Source organism: Chanos chanos, chromosome 12 (assembly GCF_902362185.1).
Source record: "Chanos chanos chromosome 12, fChaCha1.1, whole genome shotgun sequence".
Classification (NCBI taxonomy): domain Eukaryota; kingdom Metazoa; phylum Chordata; class Actinopteri; order Gonorynchiformes; family Chanidae; genus Chanos; species Chanos chanos.
In genome coordinates, this window is record NC_044506.1 from 18,863,987 (window position 1) to 18,881,791 (window position 17,805).

The window sequence follows — 17,805 nt, forward strand, 5'->3', positions numbered from 1 at the left end:
TAGGTGAAGTAAAAACGATATTGTGAACTAGCGCCTGTTTGATGTTTCTCCCTACGGTGAATTAGTCATGGCTCAATCTGCCTCTTTGGCTAAGCAGAGGAGTGCAGCACAGATACACATACACACACGCACACGCACACACGCGCACATACACACACTTGACAAGTCCAAAGGGGGTCTTGCTCCCCCAGGAAGCCTTAAGCTCAACTCACTTTGAAAAGACAGTTGGTGTGCTTTTTTTTTTTTTTTTTTTTAAATCATTTTCTGCTTTCAATTAAAGTTGCAACACAAGTGGTTTAGAACCCACAGAGCCATTCCCAGTCTGTCTATATGAGCAATTAGCAGTGAGAAAGATGCAGATTTGGTTCAAGAAGGTCTTGTTCTGGAATTCCACTGCCCGGGATAGGGCTTAGAATCGGAATTTGCTGGAATTTGGGATATTATATTCCCACAAAGAAGCCTGTTAGGCTTCCTCCATTTCTGGTTGAAGAAAAAAAAAAAAAAAAGAAAGAAAGAGAAAGAAAGCAGACGGAGAAAAGTGCATTAGCATTTGAATGAGGCGGTGCAAGTCTGAAATAGTTTAAACACTGGCTTTGTCTGAGAAAGGACATGAACTTAATCAACTGAATGATACCTTAACTGGGCCCGGTCATTTTGTATGTTTGGGGGTAGACTGTGTTTGTTTGCCCTTTCAATGTCAATGTCTCTGTTTGTGTTTACATTTAAAGATGAAGGTCTTTGTTTCTTGCAGATCTTTTTCAGGACTGAAATGATTGTCCAGTTCTCAAAGCACTACAGCTACTAACAGCCTTTTAGGTTTCCTCACCTTCTTGTACAAAAATCAAAATGTACCAAACGTAAAATGAGTATTAAGTTGTCATCATGTCAGCTTGGCACAACCCTAACTGCTCTTGCGCTCCATCATCTGTCCAGATTTTTAGGTCCTAAGGGAAGACAGAGCAGAAGGTAACATTACCCTGTGGTATTAGTAAACAGAAATCTGGCACAAGGTTTCCTCTTTGGGGGAAAACCCTGTCATGAATCTTGTAGGAGGGTACTATAAACTTTCAAAAACACATATTTTAACAGAATCACAATTTTTTTTTTAGATAACACTGTATGAAAAGTGTTGGGTTACACCACAGGACAAACACCCAGTATCATGCGTAGGGCTCTGGCACTAACAATGTTATGTATATAATCAGAATGTAATAAAAAAGGAACTTTGACACCGCGTTCAGTGAACCATGACGGTTTCGTGACGGATCCAGTGACCACGGGTCATTTTTAAGGCAATGCGTAACAAATGTCCCGTTTGTTGTTTCGCTGCAGATGGAGATGCGTTCTCAGGACCAGGCTCTGATCCGTCAGCTGATGGACCTCCACGCGGGGATCCAGGAGCTGAAGCTGGAGTATGCAGAGGTTGAGGGAGAGGAGGATGAGGGAGACAGAGGAGGTGAAGAGCCATGCTGGGACTCAGGGAGCGAGGCAGGGGGGAGCAGTCTGTCCTCCTCTGTCTCGGGGGAGATGATTTTTTACCCGGCGATGTGCTACCTGTCCAACCGCGTGAGCCCGCCCCCTGTGAGTTCCCTACCCAAACGCGCCTTCTGCAGACGCAGCTCCGTGCCTTAAAAACCTCTGACCGCGGTTACGCTCCCAGACAACATTTGACCAGAATAGTTACATTTGGAGGTAGCGATTCTCACCTCTGGTCCCAGGCTCCCGACAGACTCCGCACATTTTTGTTCTAGTCAAGAATTAATACGCCGGACTGAATTTAGCAAAGGGATGTTGAATCCATGGGTCTGACGTTCGGAAAGCACTGATACGCACGTCATTCATATGACACTGTCGTTATAAATAGTTTGGGAACAGACTGCATTTAGCTCCATTCCACAGTCAATCACATGATCTTAACACCCATTGAAAATCCATTCACCTCAACTCCATGCTAATCAGATGGCTTGCACGTTCTTCATCCCTGGGTGTTGTGAGGAGTGATTAGTTTTAGTTCTTTAAAGGGTGGGATTGAACTCTGGACTCCTCCCTGAATAAACCAGACAGCATCTCTTTACACACATTAAATGCATATTGTCATTTCGACGGATTTCAAAAAGCACAAATCTTCTCCTGTAGGTTTATTTAAGTATGTAAAACATTTTAGTTTGTTTTGAACTGTTTGAAGTCAGATGGTAAGGTTAGTGTTACAAGCACAGCATATTTCAGAGTAAACATCGTCTTTGTAACCCTTCTCTTGGCCTCGGCTCTGAATTACAAAGCCTTTCGTGAACAGGCTGCATATGTCTAGCTAGTGATAAAGTGTTCTACACATTCTAATTATGCTCTAAAGGTCAGACGCTATACAGCCGGAGCGTAGTTTCTTTGAATGTACTTTCTGTGTGTGTGTGTGTGTGTGTGTGTGTGTGTGTACATATTTGTATATGTCGCCAAGTATCGTGAGTGAATAGCCTGAAAGCCTTGGGAAACCTTCACTAATGGGATTCTGCAGTGCAATGTCACAGCTGAGCAGTCCACAGGAGTACAGGAGTGTAGTGTTAATTACAGACAAAGGACACAGGCTCTAATCAGTGCTCGTGCGCATGTACTGCAATTCCCGTTCTACTGTAACCATAACACTTAGACCATGCAGAACATAAATACATAAACAAATGAGCTGTCGTGAAAAGATCATAATAGCATATGCTAACACACAGGCATGCTGGCACACTGAATAGATTATTCTTTGAACATATCACATCGGTCGTGTTGTTTTTGTCGGCCTGCCTGTTCTGCTCATTGTTCTTCTAAAAAAACCCTATTTTGTGTGAATTGATGGACTTTACTCTCTGTATGCACATTGAATGTTTGTTTAATGGGTCTGAAGCACAAAAGGACAGACAGTTCATTTTTGTTTCGATTGTTTTTACTTTTTAATAAAAGCGAGGTATTACCCAGCCTTGAGAACGGTCATGCACATACACATAGACATTCTGCTGTCAAACAAGTCCGCTTTCATTTCCAATCACCTTACACCAAGAAAAAAGAAAGAAAAAAAAAGCTAGAAATCCCTTTGCCAAGCGTTTCTGATGATTCTGTTAGCAGATTACTGTGTTCTATGGTTGTTCTACAATGTTGTGTGTGGAGATAAATGTATTGGACAGGTGAACTCATGTTCACTGCCCATTCAACTGTTCTGAGGACAGATATTTCCCACGGTACGGCCGTCATAATAAAAGCACTAAAGAAACGCTGTGATGTGTGTCTTTCTTTTCAGCTGTAACAGATCTTCCTTCTATACAGTAAAATAAAAAAAAGTCTGCTCCTTCAATCCCTCCATTCGCAGAACAGCAAGAGGTTTTTTTTTATTGTCATTTTTAACATTCATCGTTTTTTAACATCAAACATTCAGTTCAAGGAAGCAAGATTTCACGGTCCGTTGCTGACTGCTAATCTTTGAAATCAACTTTTTTTTTTTTTAAATATTCTCAGGAAAGTATATTTAAAAGACACTATTGTCTAATTATATTGTGCTTGGTCATCCGAGGAAGGACACGGGTCATGACTCGAGTCTTCTACTCTGTGTGAATCCTTTTTACTCTGTGTCTCAAGTGAATTCTGCCACGTGAGGAAATGAGATGAGTTCAGCATCACGTTTGACTGACATTCGCTCAGACAAACAGCAGATTGTCTCCCCCAGTAACTTCATAATCAACATTACCTTACGGTACCAGACTCGGGGCAATAATATTTTGTCAGTTTTGGGGGATGGGGAGGGGGGCGGGGTCACAGAAACAAAGTTGATTCTTTAGCTGTTTAGCTCTTTGTCCTTGTCAGAGTTAGTTGCGGTCGCTGTCGTTTGGTTCCAGTAGTGTGGCTACGTTCTCCCGCCGCAGTCTCTGGATCTCACTGTTCAGTCCGTGCAGCATCTGAGCCAGCTGCCTATCCTGAGAGCGCATCTCCAACTGCATGTCAATGACAGGGAAACAGATAAGCCATTCATACTCAGCATAGCCAAACCCCAGTCAGGACACAACTGTTTATCAGCGGTCATCATTCTTTCCACTGCTCAAAATGTATTTCTTATCCGTTTTATTTACTGTCAGTCACCTGGTTAATGATAAGCAGTTTTGAAAGATATGGAAAGTACTTTTTGGGGGGGGTACCAGGATGCTCATTAAAGTAGTCAAGTTAGTGTTACGTGTGATTTACAGGCATACAATTACAAGTTGTTTCTTAATCATTAAGTTCAGAACTTTGGTTAAATAAAAAACTAAATCAGTTTTCAAACTGGTTTAGTTCCATTAACTCACCAGTTCAGATCTTAGCCAGGTTATGGCTCCGTCTATCTTGGCTCTGCGAAGTTCCTCGCTGACTTGGACACTTCTGCTGATGCTGACCGGCTTTGTATCGATGCTGGCGGTGGGTCTAGGTTCTCCTGTTGCTCTGAACGCGTGTAACAGCTTGTTCTTAATGTTCTCCAGAACCATAGTGGACACAGAGTCTTCATCCTGCGGATCTGGGTTCATTGTGCTGTCCAAAAAAAGGGGAAAAAAAAAAAAGTGACCATGAACATGAAGATGTCTTTGTCCTTAAAAGGTTCCTCCTTCTGGGATTTGCTAGCGTTCACATCTCTTTCTTGTCTTTCATGTTGCTTTTCTCCTTCTCTCACAGTTCATGAAATAAAGCCCTGTTACATCTGTCTCTCCACATTAGCCCTCTCTCTGTCTCACCCAAAAAGTCTAAGTCTCACTGATTTGCTGCAGAAGTTGGTGTGTCTTGCTCATGTATCTCTCCTTGCCCAGTCTGAGACCAGCTTGTTTTGTCACTGTTACTATGGAGAACCAGCCCTCCAACCCCTCCCTCTTTAAAACCCTAATAAGAATTGAGGGACATTGTGGACAAAGACCATTGTTCCATGTGAAAAAAAAAGTGAAAAGATCACCCCTTAACTCCCTCCCCTTTCTCTCTCACTCTGCTTCTTTCTCTTTCTCACTCACCATTTCAATACAGTTCCATTCAATCTTTGTGTGAGAAATGGGGTGTGAGAAAGACTTCAGTCATTCTTCTGTGTTCAAATACAGTGTCTGTGAATGTTGAAAGGGGAATATCTGTGACCTCCACAAGTTTTGCTGTGTTTGTAAATCTAGAAAATAAACACACCTGTCAGAACTACAGGATGGTGGTGGTGGTGGTTGAAAAAAAATCACAAATGAGTCTCTGGTTTGAATAGCACAAAGCTGGAGTAGCAAGGAAACAAAATCATTACTCTTATGTACAAAGTGCAATCCCCAAGGGGCAGTGTGTCCGCTGCTTTTTGGCAGGCTCTTTATACAATCCTTTTGCTCCTTCTATAGAAACTGAACAGAAGTCCAGTGTGTTCTCCTTTCTGGCGTACAATGCCAGTAGCATGAAAGAGACCTAAACTGGGGAGTTTCATTTTGAATTGCGTTGAGTCAGGAAAGGCCAAAATTCGTCAACTTTCCTCTCAGTATGTTTTCCATTTACACTGGCTGTATTCAATTTTAAGAGGACTTAATTTGAGATAGAAAAGTTCATCAACACATTATGTGAGGGGAACCCTTTATTGCTCGTTTAATTTACAACTAGAAAGGGCTAATAAGACAGTGTGAACATTTTAATGGGTTTTGTAAAGGTCTCCAGGTCTAAAATGTACTGCAAGGGACCCGCAGAGTGACAGATGGCGTGAGAATGTATGCAAGAGCATTTCAGAGCACCAGTGAACCTGACTTACAGAGACATTTGCATTGAAGTCAGTGGTGTTTAGAAAGGGAAGGAGAGGGATTGAGTCTTAAGGTCAGGGAACAGAATGCAACATGACAAGGAGGAGAAAAGGAGAGCTTGCTATTAAATTTGCAGTGACAGTCAAGAGTGAGCCTTTTTCATCAAAGGAATTAAAAGTTGGACAAAAGCAGCCATATTCTGACACATTAGTTATACAGTGACTGTGAACACCAAGATCTGACAGCTCTTATTCAAAATATGCACAGAGAGAGAGAGAGAGCAAGATAGAGAGAGAGAGAGAGAGAGAGAGAGAGGGAGGGAGAGAACGAACATGGACTGCTTTTGAAAATACTTTAAGCTGAGTAAAAATAGACATCAGTAGGCAGTTATGCGGTTATTATTACACTTATTTAACTCTGTTCTTGTTCAACAGCCTTTGAAGTACAGTTTGGAGAAAGCACTGAATGCTATGATTGTCAAAAATGAAGAGTAAAAGTGAGCGTAACAAAACAGATGTTCTGGTGCAGGAATTTAAAAACGAAATAAATAAATAAACAAAACAGTTACGTGGTAGTTTAGGATTTAAAGAGTTTTTGTAGTGATTTTGGTCATGATCCAAGTTCCAGAAAAGACAGTTCTGAAAACCTCAGTTATTGCTTAACCTGAGCAACCTACCACTGACATCCAAAAATTATACTTCTATGCCTTATTCCCCTACATTGTAAACTGTTTTACAATTTCAAAACGAATCGGCATACTTAAGCATTTACAGAACTCAGTTAGGGATACTGCAGCACCTTTATCTAAGTTCTCATTTAATATGCCTGAAGGGACTGTTCAAAGGCTCATGGGGTCCTTTCACTAGCTGAGTCAGGTATGCTAATGCTGGGTGGTAACAGAGGCTTGTGTGTACTGTGGCTGTGTGTGTGGGGGGGGGGGGTTCTGTCCAGCCCCGAGACAAACTACCCTGATGAATATGAGCAACTTCAGTGCAGGTTGGTTCAATGTGAACATGCTCTTATACCGTGAACTGACGGCGTCCTGTAAATTGTGTCAAACTGTCTCGGCTTTGAGGGATTCATCAAGTAGAGTGCTTTGTGTGTGTGTTTCATAGATTGATGTACTCCAGAAAACAAAAACGCCATGTCACCAATCCGTTATTTCCGTGTCATGTTTTATTTCAGCAGATCCTCATATTGTCCTGAACCCTACCTAATGCAGTTCTTTACTGAAATAATAGTCAGCCTCAGATGCTGGAGGGCACAGGATCTTAACTGCTCCACTGACACCTTGTGTTGACTTGTTGAAAGAGCAGCTTAAAAACGACTGACGGATCAAAGGGTTAAGCTCAGTCGATTCAATTTGCCACAACACCTCCAACTGTTGTAAAACCAAGTGATTTATATTTGCATTTTAACAGATCCTGAAACTACTATCAAACCAAATATCTCAGAAGAATAAATCAGATAAATTTGAATGGGATTTTTTGGTACTTCTAAGTTGCTAGTATGTTAACTTTATTCTTTTTACTTATCCAAACATGACTCAGATTCTGGCTCAGAATCAAACATCAGAGAGAATGGAGGGGAATGTTCAGGAATGCCCAAGGGTACAACATTTAAGTCAGAGGGAAAGAGTACACAGGTTTCAAAGATGACCATGACCAACAGGTTTAAAAGATTTATTCATTTATTTGTTTGGGGGGGGGGGGTTTCCTCCAGTTAGCTCCAGTGTAGCAGCTGAGATCTTGGGAGACTGTAAGAAGCACAAAGTTGACTGAATCTTACCCTAGTGGAAATTCCAGTTGAAAATCCAGTGGCTAGTCTATTGGAATGAACTGGTCTCAAACGGTCTGTACTGGTTTCAACTGGTTCCAGTTGGGTTTTCAGATTCTAATTGTTTGCCCAGTTAAGAATACCAGTTGAAACCGTTTAAAACCCATTTAGACCAATAGAGCTATGGGCAGTGGCTGCTTCACCAGTTCCACCCAGTTGAAACCAATCGGATGTAACTGGTGTTGTCTGCTGTTTATTTCAACTGGAAACAATTGGTCTCAACTAGTCTAACAAACTGAATACCTTGGCACTTGGTGATAAAGTGCTGTAAATTGAGAATGCACCCAAAAATAATGAAATATAATTAAATGAATGGCGTGATTCATCAAAAGAAAATACATTGCTTTTTGAAAATGTCAAGTCATCTGTAAAACGTTTTAACCGTTAGTGGTTCTTTTAAAAATGAGTGTTTTTAAATTGAATATGAATTCATTTTGAAAACACTAATTTTTAAAGTTGTATATTGCTTAAAGAAAGTTTTCTGCCTTCCTATGGGTCAGTTTTTATTAATTAGCCTATTTTGCCGGGTATAAACTGACCTAAGAAGTGCACACACTGTTTATTTGAACATGATTTTAACTGGAATTTCCACTAGGGTACCAAACTGGTAACCAGTGGTTTGCAATCGATAAACACAAGGTTTTCATTTCATTACATATAACTGACAAGCTATTGAAACCTCTCTGCGCTGTCATGTTCTTATGATTTTCTGAAAGCAATGGGACTGCTTGCAAAGATGCACATTTACAAACCGGCCAGACCTGTACAGTGTCTCAAAGAGGGAAATAGACTTTCAAATACACAAAAGTATAGATTAGCATTTACAATGGCAAATACTAAGTTATAACAGAAATTTTCTGAATGAGTCAGAAAAGTCTTTTAATGGTTTTTGAGGAGGTCGCACGTGCTCTGACAATCCATTTTAACTCACGGTAACCTGACGCTAGGAACAGCTTGGTTCGATAAGCAGGTGTGTTGTAATAAAGGCAAAATTAATGGTTAATATCCTTAATTCATGGCTATGAATGAAAAATCTTACAGTTCACTCTGAAGCATAAATTACTGGACAGCTGTTCCCTGTGCTCTGCCACGGTATGAACCGCCCTCTCCCTGCGAAAATTTTGTCCGTAAACATCCTGTGGATTTTAAATAGTCTTTGGGCGGGCGGAAAGAGTGAGAGGAGACGGCGCCATTTTGTTTGTTTTAGTGAATCTGTACATTGGGAGGAGGGGTGGAAGAAATTACACTAGCTACGGTCCCCAAAGGGAAATATACGATTGGAGCGAAACCAGTAAGTTATACAGAGTGATTAAATGTTCCAGTAGCATGGATATAACACATCTCTGTGCAACTGTAGCGATTTCTCTATTATGGTTCTGTCGCAACAAACCATGCTTTAGTAATCCGTTCCATGTTACGAATGACTGGCAGTCCAGCAGGCTAGCGTGAGTAGTTAGCCAGAATTTGATTATATCCCCACTCTTAATTATGTCACAATTTGTCGCACCGCGAATTCACAACAGTTCGTGAGATAATTAACTTTGGTAATCCATGCATAGCGTCTGTTTTGGACAACAGTTTGGAATTATAAGAATTATGTTATCAGTTAGTGAGCTGTGTAGCAGTCAAGGCACTGTTGACCATTACTTCATCTCGCGACATCCTGCGGTTCTTATTGCTATTGCGGATCGATATGCATTGTAAACCAGCATTGTTAATACAGTTCAGCAGTAAGGATACGTTATTAATTGCTATCTCCGAAAAATTATTATCATATGGGGTGATTTTTCCGCGTAATTCAGTTATAAACACTCAACTGGCAGGAGTCGAGTGTAGCCCTCATACGCGTCACCAATGTCCAGCCATGTCCGCTGATGGTGTTAGGAAAGTGGCCGGTGGTCATAATTTTAATTTAGTGGGCCCTGTTACCTGTTTGACTGCTCGCCCATTCTATGTCATTGCCATAGACACCTCATCCCAGTCCTCCTTACATTACTGTGTGTCCTATTAGAACTGATAAATTCGCACCATAGGTAGCCATGACAAAACGCAGAACTGTCATGGTAGTATTGTAAATATGTCGACCCCCTTTTTGTTCACGTTTCAACTGTCGTTTAATTGTCGATTGTTAAAAGTATACAGGAGATATGTGATTAAGGAAAGGCAAATGATAAACTACTTTTTGCTGTGTTAAAATGATTTACCGGACAAGCGATCTTCTTACATAAATTCATAAACATGTCCCTATGTTAACCCCCGTCTATCTTATCTTTCTCCCGTTTCTCCCAATCACAAGACCCGACTGCCAGTTCTCAGGGTATGGTTTAAGCGGAATTTGAATTAAACGGGTTTCTTTCAAATGTTTCCTCTTTAAAGTCCCGCACAGGTGTGGCGTTCCCGGCCCCTCGCTTTGAGAAGGTGCTGGGACGATGTTCTACGCCCACTTTGTTCTCAGCAAACGTGGGCCGCTAGCCAAAATCTGGCTAGCGGCCCACTGGGATAAGAAGTTGACCAAGGCACATGTGTTTGAATGCAACCTTGAGAGCAGTGTGGAGAGCATCATCTCCCCTAAGGTGAGGAACAGTGAATGGGTGATCGTGTTTCCATCATGCATTTTCTGACCTGCTTCTTTCTAAACAAACTCGTAAATGCTGGTAGCCATAATCAAAAGTGAAGTGATTCCATGTCTTACTGACAAAATGTTGAACTGACAGGTCAAAATGGCGTTGCGTACATCTGGTCACTTGCTCCTGGGCGTGGTCAGGATCTATCACAGAAAAGCCAAATATCTGCTCGCAGACTGTAACGAAGCCTTCATCAAGATAAAAATGGCATTTCGACCAGGTATGGGGTTTTTTGTTTTTGTTTTTTTTGGCTGAATCTGATCTCTGCGGTCTGGGAACACAAAGGACATACTTAAGTCTGTCATTCATGTCGGGTCGCTGGGACGGCTTGTTTGAACATCGGGATGACAGACTGATTGATTACTGTGCTGCCCGTCTCCACCAGGTGTGGTCGACCTGCCAGAGGAGAATCGTGAAGCTGCCTACAATGCCATCACCTTGCCAGAGGAGTTCCATGACTTTGACCAGCCACTCCCAGACCTGGAGTAAGTAATTTCTCTTCCCTGTGTCAGCTTAAGCTCTTAATTTACAGAGGCGCTTCACAGCCCTCTACTGTCAGTCAGCCGTTAAATATTAGGGATTCATTTTATGGGCAAGTCCACTCATGTATCGGCCCATTTGGACTATTGCTTCCTTTGATTAAATTTGTCGCTTCAGAAAAGTCACTGTTTGTGTTATTTCGGCAGACCAATATTTACCTCATTTTGTAACTAGCTTGTCGTTCTATGTCTTTTTTATTCATTTGATATTTAAAAATCATTCATTTGGAAATGAACGATCGACTCAACCACAGCTGGATGTTATATTGTAAATCACTGTAGCTTCAAGTGTGTCTTAGGACATTACAGAAAATTCAACTCTTTGTGTGAAAAATTGTCCGGAGTCCCAACAGCTGCTGAGGATTGGCTTACCACAAGCCCATATGTCAGAAGGAGAACGCTTTCCCTCTAATCCATGTTAGGCATTAATTAAAAATGTACGATTTGCCTCAGACTTCGAGTAGATGTTCCTGAGAGAGCGGAACATTCCTGACGTTCCTTAGAGAACACTGTGTGTGTTTTGATTATAAGTGTATTTGTATGTTGTGTCACCCTCCCTCACCTGATTGGCTGTACAGATGTGTGCTTGTGAAAGCCATGTTTGATGTTGGTTTGTGTGATGATTTTAGTGACATCGACGTCGCCCAGCAGTTCACTCTGAATCAGTCTCGTGCTGAGGAGATCACCATGCGTGAGGAGGTGGGAAACCTCAATCTGCTCCAGGACAACGACTTTGGTACGACACACTCATGTCTGTCCGTTACAGTTGTACTAACTAAACCCAGCAAAATCATAAACTTCTGGCTGTAGCAAGACTGTATACTACTGCAGTACAGATTATCCTGTGAACTACAGGGAGAAAAAAAAAGGCGGGGGGGGTATGAAACATCTTGCGCGTACTCACGTAGCGGACATGCCCGTGATAGATACGACTCCTTTTCTGGGATATGAATTTTAACATGTCTGTTATACTCCCCTGTCAGCTGATTTTGGGATGGATGACAGAGAAATGATGAGGGAGGAGAGTGCGTTTGAGGTGGACATCATCAACGGAGCATCTGCCTCCAACTTGCTCTTGGAGTCTGAGACAGGAAGTGGTCAGATGACCGATAAGTCCAACCATCTGGAATACGAACAGTACAAGGACGACTTTGGAGACAATCCTATGGATGGTGGAGGAATGCTTGGTAAGAGGACGCAGCCTAGCAGATGCTTAATACATATGTAATAACAGTAATAATCATGTAATAATCATGTAATAATTTAAAGTGTTGGCATATTTAATTGATATGTGGTTTTCTACTATCGTGTTGTGCAGTTCATGGTCTCTGCTTAAATGAAGCGTTAAGTTCACAGTTTTACACTGTTTCTGGGACAGTCCTGATGTAAATATCTTTGAACGGTATATGTAGGAGCCGTGTTTCATTAGGCTGGTCTCAGATCAGCTGAGGTGAAAATAAAACCTGACGTTAGGAGAACACTGTTAATGCGCGTCGTGCGTTGAGCTGGGGTCTGGTCTGATTTCAGTGGACAAGCTGCTGAGTCCCGAGGGCGGAGGAGGCATTTTCGACGACCCTCCCGCCATCACGGAGATGATGCCCACGGAACACGCCGGGGACGATGACGATGATTTCGACAATATATCGGGTATGTTACCATTAAACTAAAACAGCCGCTGCTTTTCATTTCAGGAAAGAAGAGAGAGGTTATTTTTTTTATTCTGAGGCCTGGTCAAGTGTTTTTTGTTACGTTTTTTGCACAGAATTTCTCACATTTGTTAATGGGATATGATGGCGTTAATGTGTGTGCGGTTACATACAGAGGGTTTGACTACACATGGCACAGATTTGGTGTCTCGTTTTCACCGCATGGCTTGATCAGCATGTTGTTTGTCTATGTAGCTGGAGGTCCAGACAGCCCCGACTCCGGTCCTGTTGAGCAGCTCCCTGCCATGACAGACCAGACGGAGCAGACCACCCTGGTTCACAACGAGGAGGAGGCATTCGCCCTGGAGCCCATTGACATCACAGGTCAGGAGACAGATCATCAATAAAGATGTTGTTTACCACATCAGAAATCTGCATCTGTGAAACCATTAAGCCGCATCTAAACCAAACTACCAGTGGGAGGCACAGTTTCGGTCAACGGGCCCGAGTGTAGTTACCAGGCTGGTCTACCAGAGAGCCGATTAAATGGGTATTGCTTGGCATTTTGACTTGTGTGCAGAGAGAGGCTCTTGGTTAAATAGTTGTTGTCTGTTTGTCCCAGTGAAGGAAACCAAAGCGAAGAGGAAAAGGAAACTGATTGTGGACAGCGTTAAGGAGCTGGACAGTAAGACCATTCGCGCACAGCTCAGTGACTACTCTGACATCGTCACCACGCTGGACCTGGCCCCGCCCACTAAGAAGCTGATGATGTGGAAGGAGACGGGAGGGGTGGAGAAGCTCTTCTCCCTCCCTGCCCAGCCTCTGTGGAACAGCAGGCTTCTCAAGGTCAGAAAGCGCTTTTGTCGTTTCCGCACGGCAACGATGTGATATCAATGTTTGTCTGTCTGGTAATCATGCAGAGAGAGCGTCAAACTGAGGGCGATGTTAAAAATGTTTTTTTAGGTTACTCCATCCCAAATCAACAGCACTGCATTAATAAGAACATGCATTTGGCTGTGTAGCCCCTCAGGCTTTAAACCCTAGTGTAAGGATTGTGAGGGCTTAGGTTATTTCTTCAAAGTAAACAGATGAAATTGGTCTACAGGCAAAAAAAAAATGGATCATGAATTGTGTGGTTTCCTGAAACTCTCAGAAACACATTCTTTTGTTTTCAGGGGAAGGGATTTAAAAATTTTGAGAAGATAATTTGCATATCCTAGCTTATTGTTTCACTGAATAAATGCAGCAAGATGTTTTCTGTGTGAAAATTGTAGATGATCTGAGAAACAGGGAAATAGTGTGTGAATACCATACAGTACTGTCATGCAAACCTGTGAGTTCTGCTGTATGACATACTGCTATAATACAGCATTGTCGCACACACCTCAGTACCTGCCATATGACATACTCTGATAGTATGGTATTTTCATACGAACCTCAGTACTGTTCTGTGGCACACTTTGGGATTATTGCACAGTTCTGTCATACGGAACTTTCTGGGGATCCCATACAGTACTGTGGTATGATAATCTGTGGGATTATTGTACAGTACTGCCATATGAATCTCATTACTGTCATATGGTCTGTGTCGTGAGCTGAGGGCACTGTCTGTCCTGATGTTCCAGCTGCTGTCAGCTCTGTCCATTCATACAAAAAATTTTCAATGAGAATTTTACACACAAACACGACTCGCAGATAAGTACTAGATGACAAATGATTTAATATAATTAAAATTTGGTGTAGGTTGCTATGAAGGTCATGATGTTATGTGCTGTATAGTTGACAAACGTTCTCGCATTCCATATTTACCCAGGTGTAAACTCTCTGCCTAGCATTCTATATGTACCCAGGTGTAAACTCTCTGCATAGCATTCCATATGTACCCAGGTGTAAACTCTCTGCATAGCATTCCATATGTACCCAGGTGTAAACTCTCTGCATAGCATTTCATATGTACCCAGGTGTAAACTCTCTGCATAGCATTCCATATGTACCCAGGTGTTAACTCTCTGCATAGCATTCCATATGTACCCAGGTGTAAACTCTCTGCATAGCATTTCCATTTGTACTCTATTGCTGTGTTAGAATGAAGGACACAGCAATGAAGGACAGATGCATGATGTCAGATAAAAAGGATTATGTTACAGCCAGCCGACACAAGAGGGAGCCTGATGCAATGACTGGTTCTGCAAATTGTTTAGTTCACTCTTTATTTGTTGTTACGGTGAACGGAACATCAAATATTTGAAATCAGAGGCATTTACTGACTTCTGTTATTATGCTGGTTCCTAAAAATCGTTCGAGTGTATGGTGTGAGGCTTTCTTCAGTTGCAAATAATTCCTGTCATGTCTGCGTATCTACCTTAGATTGTTTCCCCCAGTTGTTGTTTTCTATAAGTCATGTTTGTACCCCAACATGCAACGTGCGGGGCCGGTGAAAACATCAGGCACATCGTTGACCGTGTGGACCACGTCTGCATGAAGGACTGTTGTGACCGATCACCACTGGCTGTGGTTCTCTAACGGTTCTCTCCCGCGTTCAGATGTTCACGCGGTGTCTGACGCCGCTGGTGCCGGACGAGCTGAGGAAGAGGAGGAAAGGCGGCGAGGCCGACAGCCTGGACGAGTTCCTCAAAGACCTGGAGAACCCCGAGGTCCCTCGCGAAGAGGGGCTATCCCAGCAGAGAGACATCATCGGTGAGAGAGAAGACTGTACCTAACAGTACATGTGATCGCAGGACAGGGCAGAGTACGGACTTTACGTGAGAGGCTTGTGAACAACAAGCTGTGTTTGCATTGGAAGACTGCTTTTGGTTACCTGCCCAATTTTGCCCAATGCTACTTCCGTAGAGAGAGAGAGAGAGAGGAGAACATTCATTATAAACAGAGAGTTGAAGTAAATTGTTCTGTATCAAAAACGAAAAGGACGAAAGAAAAGGTGTCCTTATCCAAATACGTTCTAAACCTTTCTTTATTCGCTCTCAACTTGTTATGGATGATTCACCTGCCATGATGGGTTTTTTTGTTTGTTTGTTTGTTTGTTTTTTTTTTGTTTTCTCATTTTCAGACCAGACCATCTTAGAGGAGCCCAGTGTGCTCCAGGCCTCAGCGATGGAGGGCAGCCGGACCACGCTAGATGAGTCTGTCATGCCCCCGCCGTCCAGCCACCGAGGACAGAAACGCAAGGCCCAGGACACAGAACCGGCCCTGCCTGTGAGTACCAGCCCGGAGAGAACAGCAGGCAACTCGCAGAACCAACAGTTCACACAAGCAACTCACAGAACCAACAATTCACACAGGCAACTCACAGAACCAACAATTCACACAGGCAACTCACAGAACCAACAAACAGCCATGCCACAAGTCACTGCTGCAATAGGATCTGTTTCTTTGATGTTTATATCTTAGATTAAAACACCTGAATCCAAGCAGCATACAGATTAGAGACATGACATTACATTTGAAACATTTACATGACATTACATCAGAGATTTTTTTTGTTTGTTTGTTCTCTTTTGTTTAACTGGAGGTTAATGTCGAGCTGAACTGACCCTTGTCTTGTTTGGGTGCAGATGTTGGAGGATGACCGCTCCTCTATCGTGTCCACACGCCTGCACATGCAGCAGGTAGACCTGCCTCCTGAGGAGCCCACCAACATCTCCCAGCTTATCCCAGATCTGGACTTACTGGGAGAGAAAAGCAAAGAGAAGAAGGATGATGATGAGGATGAAGAGGTTAGCTGAACGATCACCGACAAGATATCCACCACAGACTTAACTCTAACGAGTTGATGACTACTTAGTTTTTGCCAAATTTTCCTTAAGCAAAAAAGGTTTTGTTTCAAGGAATAGTCTGATATTCAATTTGTTATTCAATTTATTATTCATTTATGATCAACCAAATGCCTTTTATACAATACTTACTGTCAAAGTATCATTAATAGTATGTATCAAATCAGTTTACTGTTTTTATCTGTCAAGTCTTTATCGTGGTTTTCATTGGCTCTCGTTTGTGATTGTCAGGAGGAGGAGGGCCAAGGTGGAGACCAGGATCAGGAGGAGAGGAGGTGGAATAAGAGAACCCAGCAGATGCTCCATGGACTGCAGGTGTGTGCAAAGCTTTTATGATCCTTTTCTCTTCTCTCTGTTTTTCTTTAATGAGGCAGAAACCAGAAGTTAGCCAGTGTAAGCACACTCAAAATGCTTGGGCAGTCAGCTGACCTTCACCTGATAGGTATTCAGACACGACAGAGTGTCTCTGACATGTCTAAACACAGTTTTCACCAGTCATCCACTTGCATGGATTATGATAGGATAACAGCTTTGTTATTGTTGTTGTTGTTGTTTTTGTTTACAATTCTTGTCTTATGACCTCACACAGAGGGTTATGGCTAAGACTGGCGCTGAATCAGTCAGCCTGCTGGATCTGTGCCGAAGCAACAACAAAAAACAGGCCGCCGCCAAGTTCTACAGCTTCCTGGTGCTGAAGAAGCAGCAGGCCGTGGAGCTGTCCCAGGCCGAACCTTACAGTGACATCATCGCCACCCCGGGTCCCCGCTTTCACATCGTTTAGACAGACTGTCCCCTCTACAGTCGTGTCAGTCCACACTGACAGGCTCTTTGTCCCGCAGTTACTTGGTTTGTATATGATGTGTTGTTTTCTGCTCACGTGCGTTTTTATTTCCACCGTGTGTGCTTTCTTCGTCTTTTTCGTAGGGGCGTACATCGTTTTTAAAAGGTCAAACAAGACGTGTTTTTTTTTTTTTTCTTTCTTTCTTTCTTTTTTTTTTTTTAACACCTGTCTGTCAAAAGGAGCGTGCAGTATTAGGCCAGGTTTTTCGATCTCCTTTTTAACTTAAGAACCATAGCAGTCATTTGCATAACGATTGATTTGTAGACGGTCAATAGTTTGTTGCTTCTAGCATTCCGCCAGGTAAAGTTGAAATCCTTGTTTACACCTGAGACACCAGAGTGTAATAGCTTCTCTTCCCAAGTGTGTGCCTCACTCTGCTGGTTGCAAATGGGCTAACAAAAAAAAAAAGAAGAAAGAAATCTGATTTTTAGATCATTTTAAAAACAGGCCTCTCATTTTGCATGCTTCTACTATAATATATTTTATTATGTAATATATAGTAGACTCGTAAAATTACATTTTTACGGCACTGGTTTAACTTTTTATTAAATTTTTTTTTTGTCTTTCCTCACGTAACACGAGTGATGGTAACAGTCGTTCATTTGCACCTGCTGAGAAATCGTCTGGTCAGAATAGGTTTACTGCTGCTCCTCACACATCAGGCCTCACATGGGAACACAGGTAGATAGCAGTTCTGGGGGGGGGGCGGTTTCCAGAAAGCAGGTTTACTGAAAACTCTGACATTATTTTGCTAGGAGAATGAAGCCATGGGGCTCTTCTGTCAAAA

At 42.4% G+C, this 17,805-nt stretch overlaps 1 protein-coding gene across 1 annotated transcript; it reads left to right on the plus strand.

The window, feature by feature from the left end:
- Positions 1-8,807: 8,807 nt before the first annotated feature.
- Positions 8,808-17,111, plus strand: rad21b (RAD21 cohesin complex component b). The gene is made up of 14 exons (XM_030789002.1): positions 8,808-8,868; positions 9,954-10,150; positions 10,292-10,421; positions 10,587-10,686; positions 11,370-11,476; positions 11,724-11,927; positions 12,268-12,387; positions 12,642-12,770; positions 13,009-13,232; positions 14,930-15,083; positions 15,454-15,599; positions 15,959-16,120; positions 16,409-16,492; positions 16,767-17,111. Exons 2-14 carry the CDS (start codon positions 10,007-10,009, stop codon positions 16,956-16,958), a joined length of 1,896 nt encoding a protein of 631 aa, XP_030644862.1. The 5' UTR covers positions 8,808-8,868; positions 9,954-10,006; the 3' UTR covers positions 16,959-17,111.
- Positions 17,112-17,805: the final 694 nt, after the last annotated feature.